Below are 26,144 nucleotides of genomic sequence, written 5' to 3'. Positions count from 1 at the left end.
ACTCCAGGCCCTGGTTCTAGGAGGGGAGGAGGGCTGCATGGGTCCATGGCGTAAAGGGGGCTAAGGGGAGCCCGCACTGAATGATGCGCTCCTGCATGGCCAGTGCAGGCAGAGGAGCTGGGGTTGGGGGTGGCAGGCAAAGACAGGCACCGGCTTTACTCACATGCTGAGTCCACCTTCTTTGCCTTTTTTTTTTTTTTTTTTTTTTTGAGACCGAGTCTCACTCTCTTTCCCAGGCTGGAGTGCAGTGGCATGATCTCAGCTCACTGCAACCTCCGCCTCCCAGGTTCAAGCAATTCTTGTGCCTCAACCTCCGGAGTAGCTGGGATTACAGGCGTCTGCTACCATGCGCAGCTAGTTTTTGTGTTTTTAGTAGAGATGGGGTTTCACCATGTTGGCCAGGCTGATCTCAAACTCCTGACCTCAGGTGATCTACCTGCATCAGCCCCCCATAGTATTGGGATTACAGGTGTGAGCCAGCGGGCCTGGCTGGCTTTTTGTTAATTCATTTAAGAGATACTGTTTCCAAGCACTAAGGATATGTGACTGTTACAAGGTTGAATGAAAAAGGCAGGATGTGGCCAGATCAGAGCCAGCACTCCTGCATGCAGACAACAGTCTCTGCAGAGATGGTGCCAGATGTGACTTCTTAAAAGTCGAATCAGTCATATGTCTGAAACAGCAGTCTCAAACTCCACCCCGGCTCAAACTTGCTCCTCCTGCAGGCTTTGCACCTCAGTTCACGGCACCCTTCACAGAAGCTCAGGCGGAAAACTTGTGTGTCATCCTTGACTCTTCCCCCCTCACCCATACCCCACTGCCAATTCCCCACCAGCTGCTGCTGCACTTTGTTCAGCTCTCTGCTCATCAGAAGTCTCATTGACTAAGTTCTGAAAATAGAACATCCACCTGTTCTCTGCATTTACTACCCTCATACCCTGCTTTATTTTCCTTCAGAGCACCTAGCCTAACCTGACATGATTTTTTGTTTGATTTTTGAAACAGGGTCTCACTCTGTTGCCCAGGCTAGAGTGCAGTGGCACAAACACAGCTGACTGTAGCCTCAACTTCCCAGGCTCAAGTGATCCTCCCACTTCAGCCTCCCGAGTAGCTGGGACTACAAGTGTGGACAGAAAGCATCTGAATGTGTGCTCAGGATTGGTCACTGCCACCCCCCAGCCCACTACTATTCTGTGCAAGTACCCTTCTGTCTTCACCTACCCGCTCCCCACTGCCTATCCGACGGAGCCTGGCCTGTCCGGCAAGGACCATGTAACCCTGCCTCCAGCTCTGCTCCACAGCATGGCTTCGAGTACCTGGGAGCCCTGCGTACCCTCCACTCCCATGGCCCTTAGTCTGCCACCCTAACCTTGCTTTCATAGCCACAGCAGTTTCTCTACTTATTTCTTTTTTTTTTTTTGAGACGGAGTCTCGCTCTGTCGCCCAGGCTGGAGTGCAGTGGCGCAATCTCGGCTCACTGCAAGCTGCGCCTCCCGGGTTCACGCCATTCTCCTGCCTCAGCCTCCCGAGTAGCTGGGACTACAGGCGCCCGCCACTGCGCCTGGCTAATTTTTTCTATTTTTAGTAGAGACGGGGTTTCACCATGGTCTCGATCTCCTGACCTTGTGATCCGCCCGCCTCGGCCTCCCAAAGTGCTGGGATTACAAGCGTGAGCAACCGCGCCCGGCCTTCTCTACTTATTTCTAACCAAGCTCTCCTCTTAGTTCAGAGCCCATTTTAATTTTTGGGACCACTTTTGAAACATTCTCAGGTCTGAATATGCTATATTACTACTTTTTTGAACTTTGAAATGCCATTCAGAGGTCATTTTATCCATCTTTAATAAAGAGACTGAGGGTCAGTGAGGGCCAGCCCCTTGTCGGGGGTTGCAGAGCCTGTTGGTGAGTCCAGATTAGAACTCGCAACCAAGGGCCTGCTCTTCCCACAGAAAGGGGTGCCTCCTGCAAGGCACAGACCAGCACCAGCCACCCTGTCCCCCAAATCGAGCCGGCACAAGACGAGGCCGGCTCTTCCTTGTGGAAACCGCCTCCTGCAGGCGCTCTTTAGAGGCTTCAGCCGGGCAGTGCTGGAAGAGCCCCTCCTCCCACACCGGGAGACTAGGAGCGACTGGGCTCCTGGCTTTCCCAGGGAGTGAGCCGTGGGTTGCATTCACATGCCCCTCTCTCCCCACCTTGGTTTAGAAACCCCTTCATACCTTCTCTGCTTGACAGCAGCAACGAGGTCAGGCCCTGAAAACATGGAGAACAAGCTGTCCCCGTTAGCTGAGGATGTCTCATCACTTGAGCTGGCAGAGTCTCCCTGAGCACCCGACCAGGCACCATGCAGGCCATCCCTGAAAGCCGGAGAGAGAAGCTGGGCCAGGGCCTCCTGCAGCCCCACCACCCTCCACCCCACCCTGAAAGGGCAGTCCTTACCCTGCATTCATCCCATAACCAAATAGTGGTCTCTTGTCTCTCCCTTCTTAAAACGTGAGGTTTTCCTCCTTTGCCTTATTTCAAAAGTAATACATATTCATCACTTCCCTTTATTCCTCTAAGAAGCCTATGGTTTGTATATGAAATTTGTTTTAGAAAAAAACAAGGGAGGGATAGCATGGGGAAGAATAGCTAATGGATGCTGGGCTTAATACCTAGGTGATGGGAAGATCTGTGCAGCAAACCAACATGGCACACGTTAACCTTTGCAACAGACTTGCACATCCTGCACATGTACCCCTGAACTTACAATAAAAGTTGAAAGAAAAAAAATTTTTTTAAGTTAAAAAAAAAAATTAAGAAGTAAGAAAAAACTAAAAGTTGAGCTGGTCTTTAGTCACCCAGATTTATTAACTAGGTAGCAATATGGGATATAAAAAAATCCCCACTTGTCTTTACGATAAAAATTCGCAATTCTGTCAATATACTAGAATCTCAACTGTACACCTTTGCTTTTTGTAGGCTATAATGACAGCATTCCATAAATCATGTGGGCTTCACAGCCACACTCATTTCAGTATAAAGGCCGTGTTAAATATGCATTTATCTTACAAGCACCATCATGTAAGAGCCTTGTCTAGGGCTGAAGAGTCTGTTTTGAAAATCATGAATGTATACCAATGGCATGTTCACAGGGACACAACACACTACTTAGCATCTAACAGTCAGCCACATGACTCTGACCCCTAAAGATTTAATCCCATGTCACTCTCTCACACGGGGGCTTGGAATTGAACTGCTTGCAAAGAATGCCCACAGGCAAGGAGCCTCCCTTCTCACAGGCCCCTCGGGGGACACTTGGGTCTCAAACTCGGATTCCGTGCAGTACCCAGCACTCACCCTTCTGTGAAGAACTCGGGGAAGGGCCAGGTCCGATGGGCGTCATCCATAGGCGGCCAGTTGCCCCGGGGGTTGCCTGGCCGGCGACCATGCTGGGCCTGCCGCTTCTGCTGCATCGCCTGGCTCACTCCTGCCACATAGCGTGCAAACTCTGGGTCTGAGCCCACTGCATGGCGACAAAAGGAACAAACCGGGTTTGGGGAGAAACTGGCCTCTTAGTCCTTCCCTATGCTTTGCTGACATGCTGGTCACACATGCAATGAAAGGCAGTGAGGAGCTGCCAGGCTTTTGCCCCACAGCGTGGGCTGTAGGCTGTGCCCAGCACCCTGCTGTGGGGAGATGGGACTTGTAGCACCTAGGGCTAAGGCACAGTGTGTGCCAGGGATGTCTGGAAGGGCATTGCCTAGGACAGAGGCAGGTTTAAGTGTGAAAGAAACAAAAAGAAAGAAAAATGGTTTGATTTACCCATGATTAGATTTTAAAGACAAATACTAATAACTTTAAAAAATTTCTAGCATCAGCCAGGCACAATGGCTCACTCCTGTAATCCTAGCATTTTGGGAGCATGAGGTGGGCAGATTGCTTGAGCCCGGAAGTTCGAGACTAGCCTGGCCAACATGGAGAAACCTCGTCTATACAAAAATTAGCTGGGTGTGGGCCAGGTGTGGTGGTTCACGCCTGTAATCTCAGCACTTTGGGAGGCCGAGGCAGGTGGATCATGAGGTCATGAGTTCAAGACCAGTCTGGCCAAGATGGTGAAACCCTGTCACTACTAAAAATACAAAAATTAGCTAGGTGCGGTGGCAGGTGCCTGTAATCCCAGCTACTCGGGAGGCTGAGGCAGGAGAATCGCTTGAACCCAGGCGGCAGGGGTCACAGTGAGCCAAGATCGTGCCATTGCACTCAGCCTGGGAGAAAAAGCAAGACTCTGTCTCAACCAAAAAAAATAAAAAATAAAAATTTGTTGGGTGTGGTGGTGTGCACCTGTAGTCACAGCTACTTGGGAGGCTGAGGTGGGAGGATCACTTGAGCCCAGGAGGTGGAGGTTGCAGTGAGCCAAGATTGCGCCACTGCACTCCAGCCTGAAAGAGCTAGACTCTGTCTTAAAAAAAAGAAACAAAAAACAAAAAAAACACCTGGGCTGGGCTTGGTGGCTCACGCCTGTAATCCCAGCACTTTGGGAGGCCAAAATGGGTGGATCACCTGAGGTCAGGAATTCAAGACCAGCCTGGCCAACATGGTGAAAACCCGTCTCTACTAAAAATACCAAAAATTAGCCGGATGTAGTGGCAGGCACCTGTAATCCCAGCTACTCAAGAGGTTGAGACAGGAGAATCACTTGAACCCGGGAGGCGGAGGTGGCAGGGAGCCGAAATCACGCTATTGCACTCTAGCCTGGGTGACAAGAGCGAAACTCCAACTTAAAAGAAGTCCAGCGTCTTGGTGCTCTGTACCTAGAGTCATTAGCTAACAACTTAGAAAATCAGATGATGACTTTGGCCAACTGATAACCTGAAAGTTAACAAAGCATCAAAGCATTGGGGTCAGCCAGATAGAGGTTATATGCTGTTCCCACTTGAGCTAAAGTTTGATCTGGTATTTTCCTGGCTATTGGCCAGGAGATTTGCTCATTCCATCTGAACATCTTAAGTGTGGCAAAGAATAAAATGCAACTTCAGAATGCTTTAAGAGGTGGCTGGAAACACTGGCAGTGCTGAATGGGGATATGCAGGGCAGTACAAATGGGAGAAAAGCACAGATGGCGTTTACAGAAAGTGTCAAAAAAAAACATATGGCAGGAAAGCATCCATGAATCATAAATGTGACTCAGCAATTCATTTTTTAGCTTAAAATTAGGGAAGATACTAGGGCACAATCCCATTACCAGCTTATCCTAGGGCACTGTCACAAGATGATCTCAGTCACACTGTCCTGTCTCCCGACCCCCATCCCGCACTGAGTTTGCCTATCCAGACGGGTGCACTAGCTGGCGCCCTCTGATTCTGTCCAGAGGGGCGCTCCTCCTTAATCTGCATCAAGGGCTATGCAGATCTTATGCCCTTGGGGCAGGTAGAAAACTACACCATGGACTTCAGGGGCAGAAAGGAACACCCAGAAGGGAAAGAGTAGGATTTGTAGTCTACAGACATAAGAGGTGTCCAGGACTCAGAGGTCAAATACGGTAACATTCTTATTTAAAAAAAAATTTTTTTTTTTTTTTTTTTTTTTTGAGACGGAGTCTCGCTCTGTCGCCCAGGCTGGAGTACAGTGGCGTGATCTCAGCTCACTGCAAGCTCCACCTCCCGGGTTCACGCCATTCTCCTGCCTCAGCCTCCCGAGTAGCTGGGACTACAGGCGCTGCCACCACGCCCGGCTAGTTTTTTGTATTTTTAGTAGAGACGGGGTTTCACCGTGTTAGCCAGGATGGTCTCGATCTCCTGACCTCGTGATCCGCCCACCTCGGCCTCCCAAAGTGCTGGGATTACAGGCGTGAGCCACCGCGCCCGGCCTTAAAAAAAAATTTTTTTTTTTAGACAAGAGTCTCACTCTAGTTATCCAAGCTGGAGTGCAGTGGCGCCATCTCAGCTCACTGCAACCTCTGCCTCCCAGGTTCAAGTAATTCTCGTGCCTCAGCCTCCCAGGTGGTTGGGACTACCACACCTGGCTAATTTTTTTGTACTTTTGGTAGAGACGGGGTTTCACCATATTGGCCAGGCTGGTCTTGAACTCCTGGCCTCAAGCAATCTGCTGGCCTCAGCCTCTCAAACTGCTGAGACTACAGGCGTGAGCCACTGCGCCCAGCCTCAAATATGATACGATTCTGACAAATACTGTTTATATTCTGAATTTAGTTACATGACAGTCAAAAAATGTATAGACCATTTATGATCAGAGAAAACGCACTGTGCCCACAGCAGTGGGTGGTAGCCAGTGGGCTTGCTGTTTCTTAGCAGGATGGAGGTGTTTACCCTTCTTGTGGCCCAGGGTTGCAGGCACAAGGATTTCCTATATCCATCCACCCAGGGGGAGCAAGCACAAGACAGCAGGAGCAGCGGCATGAAGAATTTTCAGAAGACACGAGCAATGGTCAGGTGCGGTGGCTCACGCCTGTAATCTCAGCACTTTGGGAGGCTGAGGTGGGTGGATCACCGGAGATCAGGTCAAGACCAGCTTGACCAACATGGCAAAACCCCGTCTCTACTAAAAATATAAAAATTAGCCGGGTGTGGTGGTGGGTGCCTGTAGTCCCAGCTACTCAGGAGGCTGAGGCAGGAGAATCATTTGAGCCCAGGAGGCAGAGGTTGCAGTGAGTGGGGATCGTGCCACTGCACTCCAGCCTGGGCAACAACGCAAGACTCTGTTTCAAAAAAAAAAAAAAGGAGTGTTAACCCCAGCATTAACTTCCCTCCTGTAACAAGTGCGGGGGTGTTTCAGCAAGGAATCTCTTCTGGTGGGGATTTACTTGTACAAGTATTTGCTATACTTATTTGTAACATTTCACAGTACTCACCTGTGAATGAAATACATTTTCTTTTTTTTTTTTTTTTTTTTTTTGAGACGGAGTCTTTGCTCTGTCACCCAGGCCGGGGTGCAGTGGCGCGAACTCGGCTCACTACAAGCTCTGCCTCCTGGGTTTACGCCATTCTCCAACCTCAGCCTCCCGAGTAGCTGGGACTACAGGCGCCCGCCACCGCGCCCGGCTAGTTTTTTTTGTACTTTTAGTAGAGACGGGGTTTCACCGTGTTAGCCAGGATGGTCTCGATCTCCTGACCTAGTGATCCGCCCGTCTCGGCCTCCCAAAGTGCTGGGATTACAGGCGTGAGCCACCGCGCCCGGCCCTGAAATACATTTTCTACTTCTGTATGCCTTTTGCTATTTAATTAGAGAAAAAAGTTTGCATGTACCTATGTTACCAAATTCTCTTACTAATTTTAGATTTTTTGGTGGCGGGGGGGTTCAGTTATATTATTAGCAAAAAGATGTGCTGCTTAATCTATCATTTTCCAAAGCTTGGACCACTTATTTCATTGCTTTTTGTCTTGCTGCATTTGCTGTGAAGTCCAAGACAAAGTTACATGCTACAGGTGATAACAGTTGCCCTTGTCTGATTCCTGATATTAACTGAAATGATTTTTGTTTCATTATATAAGGCACTATTTGCTATTAGCTTTTGGTAGATAGTCTTTTTTGTTTTTCTTTTTTTTTTTTTTTTTTTTTTTTTTTTTTTTTTTGAGACGGAGTCTCGCTCTGTCACCCAGGCTGGAGTGCAGTGGCCGGATCTCAGCTCACTGCAAGCTCCACCTCCCGGGTTCACACCATTCTCCTGCCTCAGCCTCCCGAGTAGCTGGGACTATAGGCGCCCGCCACCTCGCCCGGCTAGTTTTTTGTATTTTTTAGTAGAGACGGGGTTTCACCGTGTTAGCCAGGATGGTCTCGATCTCCTGACCTCGTGATCCGCCCGTCTCGGCCTCCCAAAGTGCTGGGATTACAGGCTTGAGCCACCGCGCCCGGCCGGTTTTCCACTTCTTGGTATAATTTTGTAATGCCTATTTTGCTAGGAAAGAATCGATTTTCTGCTGAGTTTCCAAATGTATTGCTATTAAGTCTTAGATGGTAATGACTTAAAGTGGCTTTTTTTTGAAATAGGGTCTCTCTCTCTGTCATCCAGGCTGGGGTGTAGTGGCATGATCACAGCTCACTGCAGCCTCAAAATCCTGGGGTCAAGGGATGCTACTGCTGCAGCTTCCTAAGCACCACCACACCCAGCTGATTTTTTGTTTAGAGATGAGGGTTTTGTGATGTTGACCAGGCTGGTCTTGAACTCCTGGCCTCAAGTGATCCTCCCGCTTCAGCCTCTCAAAGTGCTGGGATTACAGGCATGAGTCATTGAAGTGCTTTTAATGTATCCTATTTCCTAATTTTGTTTCTCTTTGTTCTCTCTTAATCAAGCTTAGAATAAATTGGCTTATATATTTTATTGGTCTTCCAAAGATCCTTTAGAGTTATTTGCAATTTCTACTCTATTTTTCTTTTTAATTTACTTATTTTTGGCTTTTCCCCCTTAATTCCTCCTCCTAGTTTGTTCTTGTTTGTAAATTCCTTCTCTAATTACTTAAGATGACTCTGGTGGTATTTTCATTGTCTAGGCCAGGAAAAGCTGTTTTCTATGAAGGCAGGAGGGTGTCTGTCACCTATCATAAGCCCTAGAGTTTAGACAAAAAAAAAAAGCATCGCAAAGAACAGGTTATATAATCAGGAAAAAAGCACCCCACAAAAGACTGTTGATCTTGGCTACTGGGAGTGGGCAGGCCTAGACTGGAGCCCAATTGAACTATGGGACTTTGAGCTATTCAAGTAACCTCTCTTAGCCTCAGTTCTGTTCTCCATAAAGTAAGAAAAATAGTCCACTCACATTCTCAGCCCCTTTCTCACCACTGTTTCCCACTCTTGCTAGATCTGCCCCACACTCGCCTCCACAGTGAGAAAGGGTCGTAAAGGGGGATTAAGTGATTTCACCTTCACAAGTAAGGCTGCGGTAGACAAGCCCTGGGAAGACCTCAGCAGTTGCGTTTGCTGTTGACACTGGGCGAGGGGTGGGAGGCCTCACATACCTGCAGGATCGAAAGGCAGAATCTCTCCCAGCATTCCAAAGACTCCATCGCTTTGGTCACGGTTTGGCCATGTGTTATTTCTAGGTCCCTGCGGCTTCTGTCCCAGAACCTCTGACATCACATTATCCATATAGCTGCTCACCAGACCCAAGCTGTACAAGTCAGAACTGAGATCAGATATGCCAGGCCACTGACCAAGAGGAGACAGACCTGCTCCAACAGTCTGCCCTGGCTGTTGGGATGAGCCATGTACCCATTTCCCAGGTGCCCGAGGCTGGGGCGGGGGCTGCTGCGGTCCAATGGGCTGGAGTAGGTGTTGGTAGTATTGGACTTGAGGTTGTTGCTGCTTTGGGGACTGCTGCTGAGGTGCCAGTCCCGGCTGGGGTGTCAGAGGTGTGTGTGCCCCAGCCTGGGGTGCCCGTGGTGGAGGGGGCACGGGCAGTGACGGCTGCTGTGGCTGCATGGCTCCTGCCTTCTGCTCAGTCACCATGGCTGTGGCAGCAGAATTACGCCTTGTCACCAACGGAGAGCCCTGATGTGACTGGCCCATGTTAAAGCCCGAGAGAAAATCTATCACCTCTTGCATTTCCTGATCAGTTGGTAAGTTCATACCCTTCTCATCCTTGCCATCATCTCCATGCAGGAAGTTCTCACGCCTCTCCATGAGAAAGCCATTGGCCACTGGATTACTGGAATTCTGAGCTGACTGTGAAGGGTCTGTAGTCCTGGGGAAATTGCCAATGTTCAAAATGCTTTGTAACCTTGTATCAATATTGCCAGGCATTTTGGCCTTCTCTTCTGAACATCCAGCTATGAAGATGTTTTTAGAAGGGGTATTTTGGATGGAATAATTTGTGCTGCTGCTGGAGCTAGTACATGAAGCTTTCTTGGTGAACCGGGATGTCAGTTTGGAGAATGTCTTCTGCAGGCCACCTGAAGATTTGTTTCCATTTCCAGAAGGCAGGTCAGCCTGGTTGCCAAAATCACAGATCTCCCTTTGCAGCTGGATCTGTATGCAGGGTAAAGCTTGCTCCCTATTTAAACAGAAATTTGTTTTAAAAAAAAAAAAAAAAAAAAAAAGACAAATATATAAAATAATAGAATGGACCTCTTTGTATTTAAGAATGGTGTTGAGAGCAAGAAAAACCTCTCTGGTTGGTATCAGGTTCACTTATCTTATAAATAAATGAACACCCAGGGGTTTGGAGAGTATGAAATCTACAGTGTCTAACGCAGGACTGGAAGTTCTGCTAGGATTCTGGCCTGAGGAGTGTGATTGAGTGAAATCCTCTAATGGTGGCACAGGAGGGGAAAGCATGGCTAGATGTGGGGATGCAACTTGCAGAAGCTAGCTTTGTACCTGGAGGACAGGGGCTACAGCCACGCAAATACAGCAGAGGGACAATGGACAACTCCACAAAGCAGAGGGAGGTGGTGGGGGGATGCAGGGATACTATGGACCAAAGTTGTCCCAAAAGATGGCTGTGACTTTCAAAGTTTCCTGAGCACATTTTCCCCATACTAAAATGGAGCCCTACAGAGCGAAAGGGCATGGGGCAGGAGCTGAGGCAGGTGAAGGCTGTGTGGCCCTGGAAAAGTCACTTCACTATTCTGGCCTTTGTGTACTCATGAGTTAAGAAAGGGAGAAAAGGTTGGGCATGGTGGCTCACGCCTGTAATCCCAGCACTTTGGGAGGTCAAGGCAGGCAGATCACTTGAGGTCAGGAGTTTGATACCAGCCTGGCCAACATGGCGAAACCCCGTCTTCATGAAAAATACAAAAATTGGCTGGGCATCATGGCGCACACCTGTAATCCCAGCTACTTGGGAGGCTGAGGGAGGAGGATGACTTGAGCCCAGGAGCTGGGGGAGGCTGCAGTGAGCTGAGATTGCACCACTACACTCCAGCCTGGCTGGGTGACAGAGCCAGATCCTATAAAGACAAGACGACAAAACCAAACACAAAGACCAAGACAGAAAAGAAAAAAAAAAAAGAAAAGAAAAGAAAAGGGAGAGGGGCCATGGCTAGATGTTTAAGGCTCCTACCAGATGTATACACATTTTTCAGGTTCAACCTGAGAGAACGGATTGAAAAAGAAAACAAATTCTAAAAGACATAAGTAAATTTTCTAAACATTTCTCTGTTCTTAATTCATAACGAGAATATGAGTTAAAAGTCCTCTTGATGGACTTCCTCTCAAATGACAAAACAAAGGCAGGCAAAAATGTTAGCAAATAGGATAATCTGGGTACAGGGCATGGAGCAGTTCTTTGTATCATTCTTGCCACTTTGCTGCAGGTTTTAAATTATTCTGAAAATAAAAGTTACTAAAAAGTCCGTATTGCCTTATTTACAATACCGCATACTATCAGTGACACAAGCACACATGAAATTGTGCATAGTCACACTGTCCCCTCAGTATGCATCTAAATGCAAACCACAGACAATTTAAGTGACCCGCACAGACACCAACCTTCCAGCCCTCCAGCGGTTTAGGTCCAGCACGGCTGTGTAGAGCACATCCACCAGACCCAGGGTCTTCTCAGGATCAAGGCTTCTCTGCAGCAGGGACATGGTGGCAGGGTCTTCTTTCAGGCACCTAGGCACAGATTAGGCTGCATTAGTCTTGGCTGCTCTTCTCTGCAAAGGTGTTTCAAGCAGGTCTCATAGAAAAGGCTACAACTTTTATGTACTTCTCGCGCCCAACAAAAATTCAGTAACTGTAAGAACACGGAGAAAACAACAGGGCTGACCCTGGAACTCACTGCTCCACAAGAGGAGGAGGAAGCAAAAGGGTCTGAGGTCTCGTGATATCAGAATATATATTTGGTCTCTGCCTCCAGTTCCTCATACAGAGCTCCTAAAACCCTTGAGAGTTCCTGGATGATAGTGTCTTTTGTTCTAATAAGATGACTTGCTTATATGATGAAGCCTCCATAAAAATCATTAGATCATCGGGTTCTGAGAACTTCCACGCTGGTGAACACACTGAGGTGCTGGGCATGGGGCACACCTGGCAAGGGCATGGAGGCTCGGGGCCCCATCCTACACACTGCACGCTATGCACCTCTTCACCTGGCTGTGTATCTGCTATAATATCCTTTATAACAAACCATAAATGTAATTAAATGTTTTACTGAGTTCTGTGAGACATTATAGCAAAATATCAAACCTGGAGGTTATGGGAACCCTCAACTTATAGCCAATTGGTTAGAAGTCGGGTGACCACCTGGGACTTGTGGATGGCATCTGAAGTGGGAAGTAGCCTTGCAGGGCTGAGCCCTTAACCTGTGGGGTCTGTGCTAGCTCAGACATTCTGATTCCTGCTGACTTCTCCAATAAGTAAACACAACTGTCTACCACAAAACTTACACATCCTCTCTAGTTCCTCACATCTTGCATGCAATCCATCAGTGAATCCTGACACCTCTTCTTATAAAACACATCCAGAATCCAAGCACTTCTCACCACCTTGTTTATGAACCCCCTGCTTCAGGAAACCACCACTCCTGGGTTTCAGGACCAAGCTCTCACCTGGTCTCTTTTTCTCTACTCCTGTACCTCCAAAGCCCATCCTTCACATAGCAGCCAGAGCGAGCTTCCCGTAGTGCCTATCAGAGCACATCACTCCCCTGCTTAAAACCCTTCAACGGCATCTCATCGTGATTGAAATAAAATCTGAACCCTCACCACAGTCCTCAAAGCCCTCTGTGCCCAGCCCTTCCACCTTGTCCCAGCCGTGAGGCCTTCTCTTTCCCTGGATGGGTTTGTCCACACCTAGGACCTTTGTTCTTGCTGCTGCCTTTGCCCGAATTTCTCTTTCCTGAGATTTGGATATGGCCAACTGCTTCTCATCATTTGGGTCTCCACTGTCCATTCAGGGTACCTACACCAAGAGCCCCCCAACCTTTTTTTGAGACAGAGTCCCACTCTGTCCTCAAGGCTGGATTGCAGTGGTGTGATCAAAGTTCACTGCATCCTCAACCTCCTAGGCTCAAGCCATCTTCCCATGTCAGCCTCCCAAGTAGCAGGGACTACAGGCGTGTGCCACCGCACCCGGCTAATTTTTTAATTTTTTTGTAGAGACGGGGTCTCACTATGTTGCTCAGGCTGGTCCTGAACTCCTTAGCTCAGGTGATCCTCCTGCCTCAGCCTCCCAAAGTGCTAGGATTACAGGTGTGACCCACTTGGTCCAGCCAAGAGCCCTTTTCTGAGAGGGAAAACAGTCTGAGCAGCACAGATCTACTAGGAAGATGATGTCTGCCAAATCCTGGGCACTCTAGGAGCTAAATGGTGAACTCAACACTTGCAAAGTCACCCAAGGAGGTAGCAGTACTCCCTAACATGACTTGGACTTGGGAAGAAATGTATCACAGAAATGCATAAGAGCATGAAATGAGAGTCAGCCAGGCTCTGAAGCACAGGAAAGGGTGAACAACAACGCAAGCTCTGCTAGTGCCCAGCTAGACCTTGGACTCTTCAGAGAGAATCTTGGCAACTGAGCCTGCCCAGGGTTCAGTGCACCCAATTCTCTCCGTCTGGAATCACTGATAATCAGGACACATATGCTCTTGTTCCCAAGCCAAGTCTCGTTGTGACTTGGCTTGTCACATGTTTGCCCACTAGGAAAGCATTTGTTGGCCATGCAGAAAAGAGTACTACAGTTCCTGGTGATAATAATTAATCTTTCTGAAAAATCAACAATCAACAAACTGGCATTTTTATTTTATTCATCAGTCTTGAGCTGATCAATAAAATGCCCTTAAGTGGCTAAACCCATTCTGCTGACAAATCATCAAGACTTGCTTAAAACCCTGTACCTGTTCTTAGATTAAAAGCCCAGTTCCCTCAAGGGCCCTGCAAGTCTTGACATCTATAACTTCCCGTCCTTATCACCACCTAGTGCATCTCGTTCCATGCTGGTTCACTCCTGAAGCCTCTGCACTGGCATTCCTTCTGCCTGAAGTGTGCTCCCCATCTGCTCTCTCCATGGCAGGCTCCTCTCAAATCCAACGTCATATCGTCAGAACCCCTTCCAGACTGACTCGTCTAAAAGTCTCCCCCCAATCTCTATTCCACTTATTCTCTATCATATATTGGCACTCTCCTCTCATTTCCATCATATGCCTGCCTGTGTTTGAACTCATCTCTTATACTTAACAGCTGTCTCCCCCTTCTCTATTCTCAAGTTGGTTTATGAGGAGCAGGGACCCTGTGTGTCTTGCTCATAATTAAATTCCCAGAGCCCAGAACAGTGTCTGGTACACAATAAGTATTCAGTAAATATTCAGTGAAATGAAGCATGGATAGATAGCAATATCCTTTTTCTCCTGGTGGAGTAAAGCAATCATTTCTGTTTGTATTCTTCCCAACAAGCACATACAGTATTCTGTAATTTGAAAAAAACAAAAGAATTAAAATTTTGCAAAATTACCAAAAGCAGCCAGCAGAGGGAGCCTCTGCAAGGACTCACAGTCTACAAGGTCTTTTTTGTGGGGGTGCAATGAGTTACAAAGGAAATCAACCCCACAGGGAGAGTTTTCAAAATAAACCGAAGTGTTAGCCATTTTTGCATTGGCTGTTTATATTCACCCAACCATCCAAAAGTTCAAACTGTTTTCTTCAAAATGAGAATTCTGATTAAGTTTTAACATTTTCCAATAACAGCCTGAATTGGAAAAATTTAAGAATTCAGGGCCGGGTGCAGTGGCTCACGCCTGTAATCCCAGCACTTTGGGAAGCCAAGGCGGGTGAATTACCCAAGGTCATGAGTTTGAGACCAGCTTGGTTAACATGGTGAAACCCCATCTCTACTAAAAATACAAAAATCATTAGCTGGGCATGCAGGTGGGTGCCTGTAATCCCAGCTACTAAGGAAGCTGAGGCAGGAAAATCATTTGAACCCAGGAGACGGAGGTTGCAGTGAGCCAAGACAGTGCCATTGCACTCCAGCCTGGGCAACAAGAACAAAACTATCTCAAAAAAAAAAAAAAAAAAAATCAGGAACACATTTCAGTAGAACACTGACTACAAAAGAAAAAAAAAAAGAATTTAGGAATACAAAAATCTTTTTTTTTTTTTTTTTGAGACGGAGTCTCGCTCTGTCGCCCAGGCTGGAGTGCAGTGGCCGGATCTCAGCTCACTGCAAGCTCCGCCTCCTGGGTTCACGCCATTCTCCTGCCTCAGCCTCCCGAGTAGCTGGGACTACAGGCGCCCGCCACCGCGCCCGGCTAATTTTTTGTATTTTTAGTAGAGACGGGGTTTCACCGTGGTCTCGATCTCCTGACCTTGTGATCCGCCCGCCTCGGCCTCCCAAAGTGCTGGGATTACAGGCGTGAGCCACCGCGCCCGGCAGGAACACAAAAATCTTACAGAAAAGTGAGCCTCTGGTTTACTGTTTGATAGAAATGAAAATATGTGTATAAATTACCATTAATTTCAGGACACAGTATGCCACCCTATAATTAACTTAAAATTTTGGGCCAGGTACAGTAGCTCATGCCTGCAATCCCAGCACTTTGGGAGGTCAAGGCAGTGGGATCACTTGAACCCACGCATTTCAGACCATGCTGGCCAATATAGTGAGACCTCATCTCTACAAAAAAACTTAAAAATTAGCCGGGCATGGTGGCGCATGCCTGTAGTCCCAGCTACTTGAGAGGCTAGGGTGGTAGTATTGCTCGAGACCAGGAGTTCAAGGCTACAGAAAGCCATGATCACACCACTGCCCTCCAGTCTAGGGGACAGCGTGAGATCTAGTCTCTACCAAAAAAAAATTAATTTAAAAACATAAAAACTTTTTGGTGGCAGAGTACTTATAGAAGGGAGGTTTTAGGACACAAAGTGAACTGCCAATCTTTACTTAATATATTCATAGACTCTAAACATTTTTTACAGAATCTACTATTGTACTCTTACATTTTTTGTTGTTGTTGTTGAGACTGAGTCTGGCTCTGTCACCCAGGCTGGAGTGCAGTGGCCGGATCTCAGCTCACTGCAAGCTCCGGCTCCCGGGTTTACGCCATTCTCCTGCCTCAGCCTCCAGAGTAGCTGGGACCACAGGCGCCCGCCACCTCGCCCGGCTAGTTTTTTGTATTTTTAGTAGAGACGGGGTTTCACCGTGTTAGCCAGGATGGTCTCGATCTCCTGACCTAGTGATCCGCCCATCTCGGCCTCCCAAAGTGCTGGGATTACAGGCGTGAGCCACCGCGCCCGGCCTGTACTCTTACATTTCAAGAACAAATGGGCCAGGCGCGGTGGCTCACGCCTGTAATCCCAGCACTGTGGGAGGCCAAGGTGGGTGGATCACCTGAGGTCAGGAGTTCAAGACCAGCCTGGCCAACATGGTGAAACCCTGTCTCTACTAAAAGTACAAAAATTAGCCAGGCGTGGTGCCGTGTGCCTGTAATCCCAGCTACCCAAGAGGCTGAGGCAGAAGAATCACTGGAACCCAGGCGGAAGAGGCTGCAGTGAGCTGAGATTGCGCCATTGCACGCCAGCCTAGGTGACAGACCAAGACTCCATCTCGAAAAAAAAGGAAAAGAAAAAAAAAAAAAGAACAAATGGTTTAAATACAACTTGTATGCCTTACCCAACTACCATTTTAGTTCACATAGGCACCAACGGCGCCTCTTTGTTCCTTAGTATTTCTGCCTACTTAAATGATTTAAATATTTTCTCTTATAGCTAAATATTCATGCAGATTACCATTTTAATAGCAAATGCCTTCCAATATATGCTTAATTTTTCCTGTTTATTAATAAAACTATGATGCTCATCCTTATAGTTGAATGTGAATACATATCACAAAGATAAATTTCTAGAGGCGAAACTGGAATTATTGAGGTCATATCCCTTATTTTAGGCTTCTAATATACTAAACTGCCCTCCAGAAAGGCTGTATTTATTCAACAACCCTTTTGCCTGTTTTCACAGTCTGGCTCAAACTAGTATTGTCACTATATTTAGTATAGTTATTCTAAAACAAGTTGACAATATTCTGGGCAAAATGACATCATATTTTTTTTTTTTGGAGATGGGGTCTCGCTCTGTCACCCAGGCTGGAGTGCAGTGGCACGATCTCTGCTCACTGCAATCTCTGTCACCCAGGCTTAAGCAGTTGTCCTGCCTCAAGCTGGGATTACAGGTGCACGCCACCATGCTGGGCTAATTTTTGTATTTTTAGTAGAGACGGGGTTTCGCCACATTGGCCAGGCTGGTCTCGAACTCCTGACCTCAGGCAATCCACCCGCTACGACCTTCCAAAGTGCTGGAATTATTACAGGTGTGAGCCACCCCAACTGGCCCCATATGGTTTCTTTACTTTGTCTCTGATTATTATTATTATTTTTTTGAGACAGTTTTGCTCTATCGCCCAGGCTGGAGTGCAATAGTGCAATTTCAGTTCACTGCAAACTCCACCTTCCGGGTTCAAGCGATTCTTGTGCCTCAGCTTCCTGATTAGCTGGGATTACAGGCCCCCGCCACCATGCCTGGATAATTTTTGTATTTTTAGTAGAGATGGGGTTTCACCACATTGGGCAGGCTGGTCTCAAACTCCTGACCTCAGGCAATCTGCCTGCCTTGGCCTCCCAAAGTGACAGGATTACAGGTGTGAGCCACCACACCTGGCCATTACATTTTCTTAATCTATTTGTTGATCATATGTCTTCTTTTCTGACTTAGCTGTTCATGTCCCTTGACCATTTTCTTCTGATTTGTAGGAACTTTAAAAAAAAAAAAAAAAATTAAGAACAATCTTTTATCTATTATAAGTGTTACGAATATAATATCTAAAAATGACTGTCCCAAGATTTGTAAAGACATTGGGTGTGTCATAACATGAGCTCAAGATCATCAGGGTTGTAGCTGGAACAGAGGAGAAGGAATTCTATGTTCTCTACTCAGCTTTAGTGAACACTGGGTGAGAGAAAATGATATACTATGTTTAAATGCTGTAGACTCAGTAACAAAGATAATACTGCTCATTATGATCCAAGAATATATAACATTTTAGTTACCTTATGGTCAATGAGATCATTTTTCAGACCTCTTGGCTTTCTCATCATAGACCAATAATCATGACACACGCCACTAACATACCACTGCTGTCCATAAACCTGCATGTGCAGCAAGACTTGCTGCGTCAGCCAGCGTGGGGATTGTTCAAAACAAGGCCATCATTTCAAAGATGTGCAAATGTCAGTGAGAGCTTAGGCTCCGGTGAAAGTAAGAGGCACGTTACCATGTGGATGGGACTTGAACCACGATTCTAGAGCCTTCTAAACTGATCTGGGGGGCATAGGCTTCTTTATTCTCAATCTGTGCTGTGTCAACCACCACCTAAGATAGAAAAAAACAACAAATAACAACAACCAGCTTTCAGAGAGGAAAACACATCAGAATAAAATCCAATACATAAAATGACTCTCTAAGAACTATTCCCCTAGCAGCCTAGTTATGCCAAGGCCAGTCAGGGCCCCACGAAGACAACAGCAAGCAGTAAAGATGACCAAATCTAAGAACATTTCAACAAACACAAACCACATTCTGGGCATGGGATTTACTGAACTGGCAAGCACCTCTAGCACTTTTTCCGAACTATAAATATGTTAATTAGGAGGAATTAATGTGTGTCCTTTATCTTAGTATTTTTTACTTTATGCACTTAAAAGAAGTAAAAGTATCACTGAAAGTCAAACCAGGCTGGGTGCAGTGGCTCATGCCTGTAATCCCAGCACATTGGGAGGCTTAGGTGGGTGGATCACTTGAGGTCAGGAGTTTGAGACCACCATGGCCAACATGGTGAAACCCCCATCTCCACTAAAAATACAAAAATTAGCCAGGCATGGTGGTCCTGCAGTGCAAGCTACTTGGGAGGCTGAGGCAGGAGAACTGCTTGAACCCGGGAGGCAGAGGTTGCAGGGAGCTGAGATCGTGCCACTGCACTCCAGCCTGGGCGACAGAGCGAGACTCCATCTCAAAAAAAAAAAAAAAAAAAAAAAAAGTCAAACCAATGCTTCAGATAAGCCCATTTGTCATGACATGCCCAGAAGTGGATGAAACTTTTTTTAAAGATTATTTTATCCTCAACTATCAATAAAAACTGAACTACTTCAGGACAGAGGAAGAACTAACCCCTTTTTGAATAATTTCCTCTTATTTCCAGGAAGAGTCTTTAATACTAGATAGGTGATAGAGTATCCTATGTAATCTAGAGTCTGACAAAGTGATGAATATATTTCAAATAACTAAAAGAATGTTTTTATTTTATTTTATTTTATTTTTTTTTAGATGGAGTCTTGCTGTGTGGCCCAGGCTGGAGTGCAGTGGCGCTATCTCGGCTCACTGCAAGCTCCGCCTCCCGGGTTCACGCTCTTCTCCCACCTCAGCCTCCGAGTAGCTGGGACTACAGGCGCCCGCCACCACACCCGGCTAGTTTTTTTATACTTTTAGTAGAGACGGGGTTTCACCATGTTAGCCAGGATGGTCTCGATCTGCTGACCTTGTGATCCACCCGCCTCGGCCTCCCAAAGTGCTGGGATTACAGGCTTGAGCCACCACACCCGGCCAAGAATGTTTTTAAAAATCATAAAATATTTAAAAACCAAATCTGTAATATTTCAGAAGGGGTAAAACTGTATAGAGTTGTGTATCATATTCCAAACTCAGCCTCTAATGCAGCCAGCTTTCACTGGTTTAAAGAGTTCCCATAGCTGATCTGCAATGACCTTTGGAAAAAACTTCCTGTCAAAGGAATAGCCATTGTTGGACCACACAGGTGTTTCCTCTCTCCTCCCATCCCCAGAACCATAACCTAAAGTCACACATAAAAGCATCCTGCAATCAAGACGCAAGGAACTAGGAAGAAGTTTCTGCTCTCTGAATAACATGGAACTTTTTTTTTTTAACCTACAGTGTTTTCTCAAAATACCCTTGTGCCTTTTGGCCTTATTTTGCACACTTCTTTCAGGGGAACTCATTGGCATGGTCCTTGCAGTTTCAGCTAAATGGTCTCTGGGAGTATAGATCGGTATCGTAAAGCCAATGGGCTTTTCCATGCTTCAGCAAGGCATGTCTGGTTTACTACTTCTTTTGGAGGTCCCTATACTGAGGAAAAGATCCCAAAGGAAATGTAACTCATTACTGTGAACAGGCCCTCATCTGAGTCTCCACAAGGCAGCCCCACCCGGAGCTGGGCTGCCTGAGCCCTGACCCGCTTGAAACAAAAGGACAGCATACCCTCAATAGCTCTTTATGTGAATAAAGTAGGAATCAGACTAAAAAACAAGTTCTTTAATTTTCTTAATCTCCAATTAGGTCCTTCCAACCTCTGACTGAAATGCCGTATCTTTTTTTTTTTTTTTTTGAGACTGGGTCTTACTCTGTCACCCAGGCTGGAGTGCAGTGGCGCAATCTCGGCTCATTGCAACCTCTGAATCCCAGGCTCAAGTGATTCCCATGCTTCAGCCTCTCAAGTAGCTGGGATTACAGGTGCCCGCCACCACACCTGGCTAATTTTTGTATTTTTAGAGACGAGGTTTCGCCATGCTGGCCAGGCTGGTCTTGAACTCCTGACCTCAGGTGATCTACCTGCCTCGGCCTCCCAAAGGGTTGGGATTACAGGTAGGTGTGAGCCACCATGCCCTGCCACCATATATTTTTCAAAAGTTGTCATTTACTAGAAAGGGAGATCAAATACATAAGATTCTATGGGTCACTGGTGCAAACAAAAAGCTACATGGTGGTTTCAGATGTTGATCTCCTGACCCACTCAACTCTGGCCAAAGTTTTTTTTCCTCTGAAAGATGAACAAATCATTATTTTTTAGTTGATGTTACTTTACTGCTAAGAAGGAGATAAACAGAACTGGTATACAGTGACTGGATCAGGGCACTACTTATACCATTGTGGTCAAGGTAGGCCTCTCACAGGAGGTGATTTTGGAGCTGACACCAGGAAGATAAGGAGTGACCCACATGATAATCAGAAAGAAGAGTATTTTCAGATAAAAGGGGCATCAAGAGCACAGGCCTGGGACAGGAAGAAGCATGGGATGTTTGAGCAACAGACATCCAATGTAGGTCCAGAATAGGGGCTAGGTTAAGGGGCCCTGTCAAATTGTTACTAATGTAATTTTTCTTTTCTTTTTTTTTTTTTTTTAAGGGCCAGGTATGGTGGCTCATGCCTGTAATTCTAGCAGTTTGGGATGCCTAAGTGGACGGATCACGAGGTCAGGAGTTCCAGACCAGCCTGGCCAACATAGTGAAACCTTGTCTCTACTAAAAAATACAAAAATTAGCCAGGCATGGTGGTGCATACCTGTAGTTCCAGGTACTCGTGAGGCTGAGGGAGGAGAATCACTTGAACCCGGGAGGCAGAGGTTGTGGTGAGCCGAGATCACGCCACTGCACTGCAGCCTGTGCAACACAGCGAGACTCCATCTCAAAAAAAAAAAAATTACCCGGGTGTGGTGGCGGGCACCTGTAATCTCAGTTACTTGGGAAGCTAAGGCAGGAGAATCACTCAAACCTAGGAGGCAGAGGTTGCGGCGAGTTGAGATCGTGTCACTGCACTGCAGCCTGGGTGACAGAGCAAGAGTCTGTCACAAAAAAAAAAAAAAGAGAAAAATAGAGGCAAGGTCTCACTATGTTGCCCAGGCTGATTTAAAACTCCTAGACTTAAGCAATCCTCCTGCCAAAGTGCTGGGACTACAGGCATGACCCATGGGGCCCAGCCTGTAATAGTTTTCTTAAAATGAGCAAAGCCCATAGCATCATTTTGCAACTAGGTTCCCTGCAAATATGTATTATCAATCTGATTTTTCTTTTTCTTTTTCTTTTTCTTTTTTTTTTTTTTTGAGATGGAGTCTTGCTCTGTCACCCAGGCTGCAGTGCAGTGGCCGGATCTCAGCTCACTGCAAGCTCCTCCTCTCGGGTTCACGCCATTCTCCTGCCTCAGCCTCCCGAGTAGCTGGGACTACAGGCACCCGCCACCTCGCCTGGCTAGTTTTTTGTATTTTTTAGTAGAGACGGGGTTTCACCGTGTTAGCCAGGATGGTCTCGATCTCCTGACCTCGTGATCCGCCCATCTCAGCCTCCCAAAGTGCTGGGATTACAGGCTTGAGCCACTGCACCTGGCCTGATTTTTCTTTTTAAAGAGATTTTTTAAATGCTGCTCTTCCTTTACCTTGTCTACCTTCCTGGTCTAAATTCCATAGCACCAAATAACTTTTTAAATTATTCAATATTTTCACACATGTGTCTGCACCACATCCTCATATGCTTGAAACATCTTGGTATTCCACCTATCATCCACCACCCGCACTCACTCACCAGTCCAGCCTGGCCAAACAGCAGCTGCACCGCCGTCTTGCAGGCACCCCGCCATGTGGATGGGCAAACCTGGTTCAGCACTTCAGTCACAGGAAAATCATCCCTGGATGTGATTCCATTATAGCAGCCTGCTTCCTTCATCAGCTGTAACATTGTATGCTATAGATTGATAAGAAGAGAGTTCACACCTCAAGACAAAGCCATGCAAGGTTCTAAAATTTGTAAAAATGCATTTATACAATCATCCTTAAAAGAAGAGCATTTTATTTATATGTTTTTTGAGACATGGTCTCACTCTATCGTCTAAGCTGCAGACCAGTGGCATGAACATGGCTCACTGCAGCCTCGACCCCTCAGGCTTATGTGATTCTCCTGCTTCAAGCCTCCCCAGTAGCTGGGACCACAAAGGTAGGTGCACACCACCACACTCAACTAATTTTTAAATTTTTTGTAGACGTGGAGTCTTGCTCTTCTACCTTCTAGCTGTGTGACCTTGGGTACCAGTTCCCAGGTGTGGCAGGTGGGCCAAAGGGCAGCACCCCCACCTCGTGGGTGAGCATTAAGTGAGACAATGATGTGGAGCACCTGGCACAATGGCTGGAACACATGATGTTCCACAAATAATCATTATCACTGCAGCATTATGACAGTATCTCTCTTCTTATGTAATTCATACAAGTCCACGGACAGACATTAATCATCAACAATATCTTATAGTGTACTTTCAAACCCTTTCTGTTAAACATCTGAATAAAATTATGAATAAAACTCTCTTGGCCCAGCTCGGTGGCTCATGCCTGTAATCCCAGCACTTTGGGAGGCCAAGTAAGGTGGATCAGCCGAGGTCAGGAGTTCGAGATCATCCTGGCCAACACAGTGAAACCCCGTCTCTACTAAAAATACAAAAATTAGCCAGGCTTGGTAGCACACGCCTGTAGTCCCAGCTTCTTCAGAGGCTGAGGCAGGAGGATTGCTTGAACCCAGGAGGTGAAGGTTGCAGTGAGCTGAGATAGATCACACCACTGTACTCCAGCCTGGACGAGAGAGTAAAACTCCATCTCAAAAAACAAAAAAAAAACTTGCTTGACAAACGTCTGATTAAAGTCTCCATAGGTCTGCTTTTTAATTTTTTTTTTTTTTTTTTTTTTTTTTTTTAAGACAGAGTTTTGCTCTTGTTGCCTAGGCTGGAGTGCAATGGCACAATCTTAGCTCACTGCAGCCTCCACCTCATGGGTTCAAGCAATTCTCCTGCCTCAGCCTCCCGAATAGCTGGGACTACAGGCGTGCGCCACCACACCCGGCTGATTTTTGTAATTTTAGTAGAAATGGGGTTTCACCATGTTGATCAGGCTAGTCTCAAACTGCTGACCTCAGGTGATCCACCTGCTTTGGCCTTCCAAAGTGCTGAGATTACAGGCGTGCACCACCACACCCGGCTGATTTTTGTATTTTTAGTAGAAATGGGGTTTCACCATGTTGATCAGGCTAGTCTCAAACCGCTGACCTCAGGTGATCCACCTGCTTTGGCCTTCCAAAGTGCTAGGATTACAGGCGTGAGCCACCACGCCCAGCCCCATTTTGTTTTTTAATCTACATCCTTTGCAAGCCTTTACATTTCTCTTAAGAACTCTATTTTCAAGTTCACACTCAGTTGCTGGAACCCCATGGAAAGCTACCGTCTTAAGTTTCAGATTGTCGGCGGCCGACTCATTAAAGGAGACGCCCTTCAGGAAGTGCGATCCTATCTGCACAGGGACGGTGGGGAGCTCACACTGCATGGGCTGCGGGGGTGTCTGCCTCCGCCCTGTCTGCTGGGCTTCCGCCTCGCTGCAGCAGCCCTGGAAAAGGCATGGATGGAAGAGGAGAGGTGACCCATCGCTCATCTGTTAAAACACTTGGTTCACATTACACTGCAGCAGCAGCACCCTAGGTCCCCAGAGCTTTAGGAAGGAAAAGCGTACCTGCAAACTTGCTTCAATTGCCTTTGGATTCAGGTGGAAGCCAGCTTTCATTGCATATTCACAGTGTCCTAAGCTTTCCAGAGCTATCTTATATGCCTGGAAATAAGTTATTTTTAACAATCAAGATCATAAAGCAAATTATAAGATGACAGAGTTCAATGGAAATAGAAGTCTTAAATTTCTATAGCTATTAAAAGACTCAAGGCCAATTACTACTCTATAACCCTTTGTAATTGGTTCAACATCACAACTTTAACTCCCTCCCTTGTTTCTATCCCATGGAAATCAGTATGTCAGTTCTGAAAAACTTACTTGCAAAGCACTGTCAATTTTTATGTTCAGTTCTTTTAGCTGGTGCTCAGGAATTGCTGCACTTTGAGAACAAAAGAGTTGTTGAACTTCAATTCCTGCCAGGCAACCATCACAGCCTCTTTCTCTTAGCCTAGATGTCGCCTGCAATATATATAGTAACTGGTAGGTAAAAGAGGGTTGCACAGTTCTTGCAACATTAGACCCACAATAACAAGAAAAACTCCCTCAACTAAAATGCAGCAATAAACCATCTAAGCAAATAAACTAGAAGTTCTAGATTGTTTGTATTGCAAAGTGAGCAGCCCAAATTTTGAAAGCCTAATTAACCATCCTGAAGATAAAGGAAATCTCCCTTTATTTTATTTTTATTTTTTTTGAGACAAGGTCTTACTCTGTCACCCAGGCTGGAGTGCAGTGGTGCTATCTCGGCTAACTGCAACCTCCACCTCCCAAGTTCAAGCAGTTCTCCTGCTGAACTCAGCCTCCCGAGTAGCTGGGATTACAGGCGCCCACCACCGTGCCCAGTTAAGTTCTGTATTTCTAGTAGAGATGGGGTTTCATGATGTTGGGTCAGGCTGGTCTTCAACTCCTGACCTCAGGTGATCCACCCACCTCGGCCTCCCAAAAGCTGGGATTACAGGCTTGAGCCACGACACCCGGCCGAAATCTCCCTTTATTTTAGGAACCCTGGAAAAAAGACTTACCTACTTGTTATTTGTTTTATATATACATATATATATTCAGACATTTTTAACTTTCCTGCTTTAAAAAGACAGGTTACCTAGAATATTGGCACTTGGAGTTTCCAGAATAAAAAAAAAAAGAAAGGAAGAACATACATGGTTGGGCATTCCTATACAGTGAAGGAAAAGGCCACATGAATACAGAACAGGAAAATATACATTGGCATGTTAACAGAAAAACAGAGCTTTTGAAATCTGCACAGAAAATTAAATATTTATTGTTCAGTCACTACATATGTTTATGAAGAGTAGATAAGCAAGATAGAAAAGGAGAAACTAATCTCTGTCATTTGATGATTAAATGCAGAAAATATATACATGGATCAGGACAAGAAGAGAATACAGAAAAATATATATTTGATTTATTAGATGGGATTACAGATGAACTGTGTTTAGGTTTCTATTTTTGTTGCAATTCTGTGAACCAAGTAACATTTTTTAGCAGTTAACTTTTGTTCTGCTGGGCCAGTGTAGGAGTTGTAATATTTACAAAACTTGCAGACTACAGGAAAATGACTAGCTGCTATAATGCCGTAAAGTTCCAAAGCTTTGGTTTCACAAACTGTATGTAAACACCCTTCCCTGAAGCCTAAGAGTCTCACAGTTTAAAACTGTTTGACTCTTTCTTAGGATCTTTCAGTCAAATACTTAGCTCACGCAGGGTGCGGTGGCTCAAGCCTGTAATCCCAGCACTTTGGGAGGCTGAGACGGGCGGATCACGAGGTCAGGAGATCGAGACCATCTTGGCTAACATGGTGAAACCCCGTCTCTACTAAAAAATAAAAAAAACTAGCCGGGCGAGGTGGCGGGCGCCTGTAGCCCCAGCTACTTGGGAGGCTGAGGCAGG

At 46.2% G+C, this 26,144-nt stretch overlaps 1 protein-coding gene across 6 annotated transcripts in view; it reads right to left on the bottom strand.

Annotated features, from left to right (window-relative positions):
* The window catches only part of GARRE1 (granule associated Rac and RHOG effector 1), a 109,573-nt gene that overhangs the window by 13,453 nt on the left and 69,976 nt on the right, over window positions 1-26,144 (bottom strand). For all 6 annotated transcript variants that reach the window (XR_011617402.1, XR_011617401.1, XR_011617403.1 and 3 more), the window contains 9 exons: window positions 24,555-24,695; window positions 24,243-24,338; window positions 23,958-24,119; window positions 22,282-22,440; window positions 18,192-18,289; window positions 11,421-11,546; window positions 8,948-9,981; window positions 3,336-3,501; window positions 2,216-2,353 (listed from right to left, as the gene is read on the bottom strand). Coding sequence is in view for 3 of the 6 variants with exons in the window: in XM_011765291.3 (XP_011763593.2) it covers window positions 2,216-2,353; window positions 3,336-3,501; window positions 8,948-9,981; window positions 11,421-11,546; window positions 18,192-18,289; window positions 22,282-22,440; window positions 23,958-24,119; window positions 24,243-24,338; window positions 24,555-24,695 (2,120 nt within the window). In the remaining 3 variants the exon portion in view is untranslated. The remainder of the gene's footprint in view (window positions 1-2,215; window positions 2,354-3,335; window positions 3,502-8,947; window positions 9,982-11,420; window positions 11,547-18,191; window positions 18,290-22,281; window positions 22,441-23,957; window positions 24,120-24,242; window positions 24,339-24,554; window positions 24,696-26,144) is intronic.

Source organism: Macaca nemestrina, chromosome 20 (genome assembly GCF_043159975.1).
Source record: "Macaca nemestrina isolate mMacNem1 chromosome 20, mMacNem.hap1, whole genome shotgun sequence".
NCBI classification, from domain to species: domain Eukaryota; kingdom Metazoa; phylum Chordata; class Mammalia; order Primates; family Cercopithecidae; genus Macaca; species Macaca nemestrina.
Note: the sequence above shows the minus strand (reverse complement) of the source record. Positions and strands in the feature narration are given on the sequence as shown.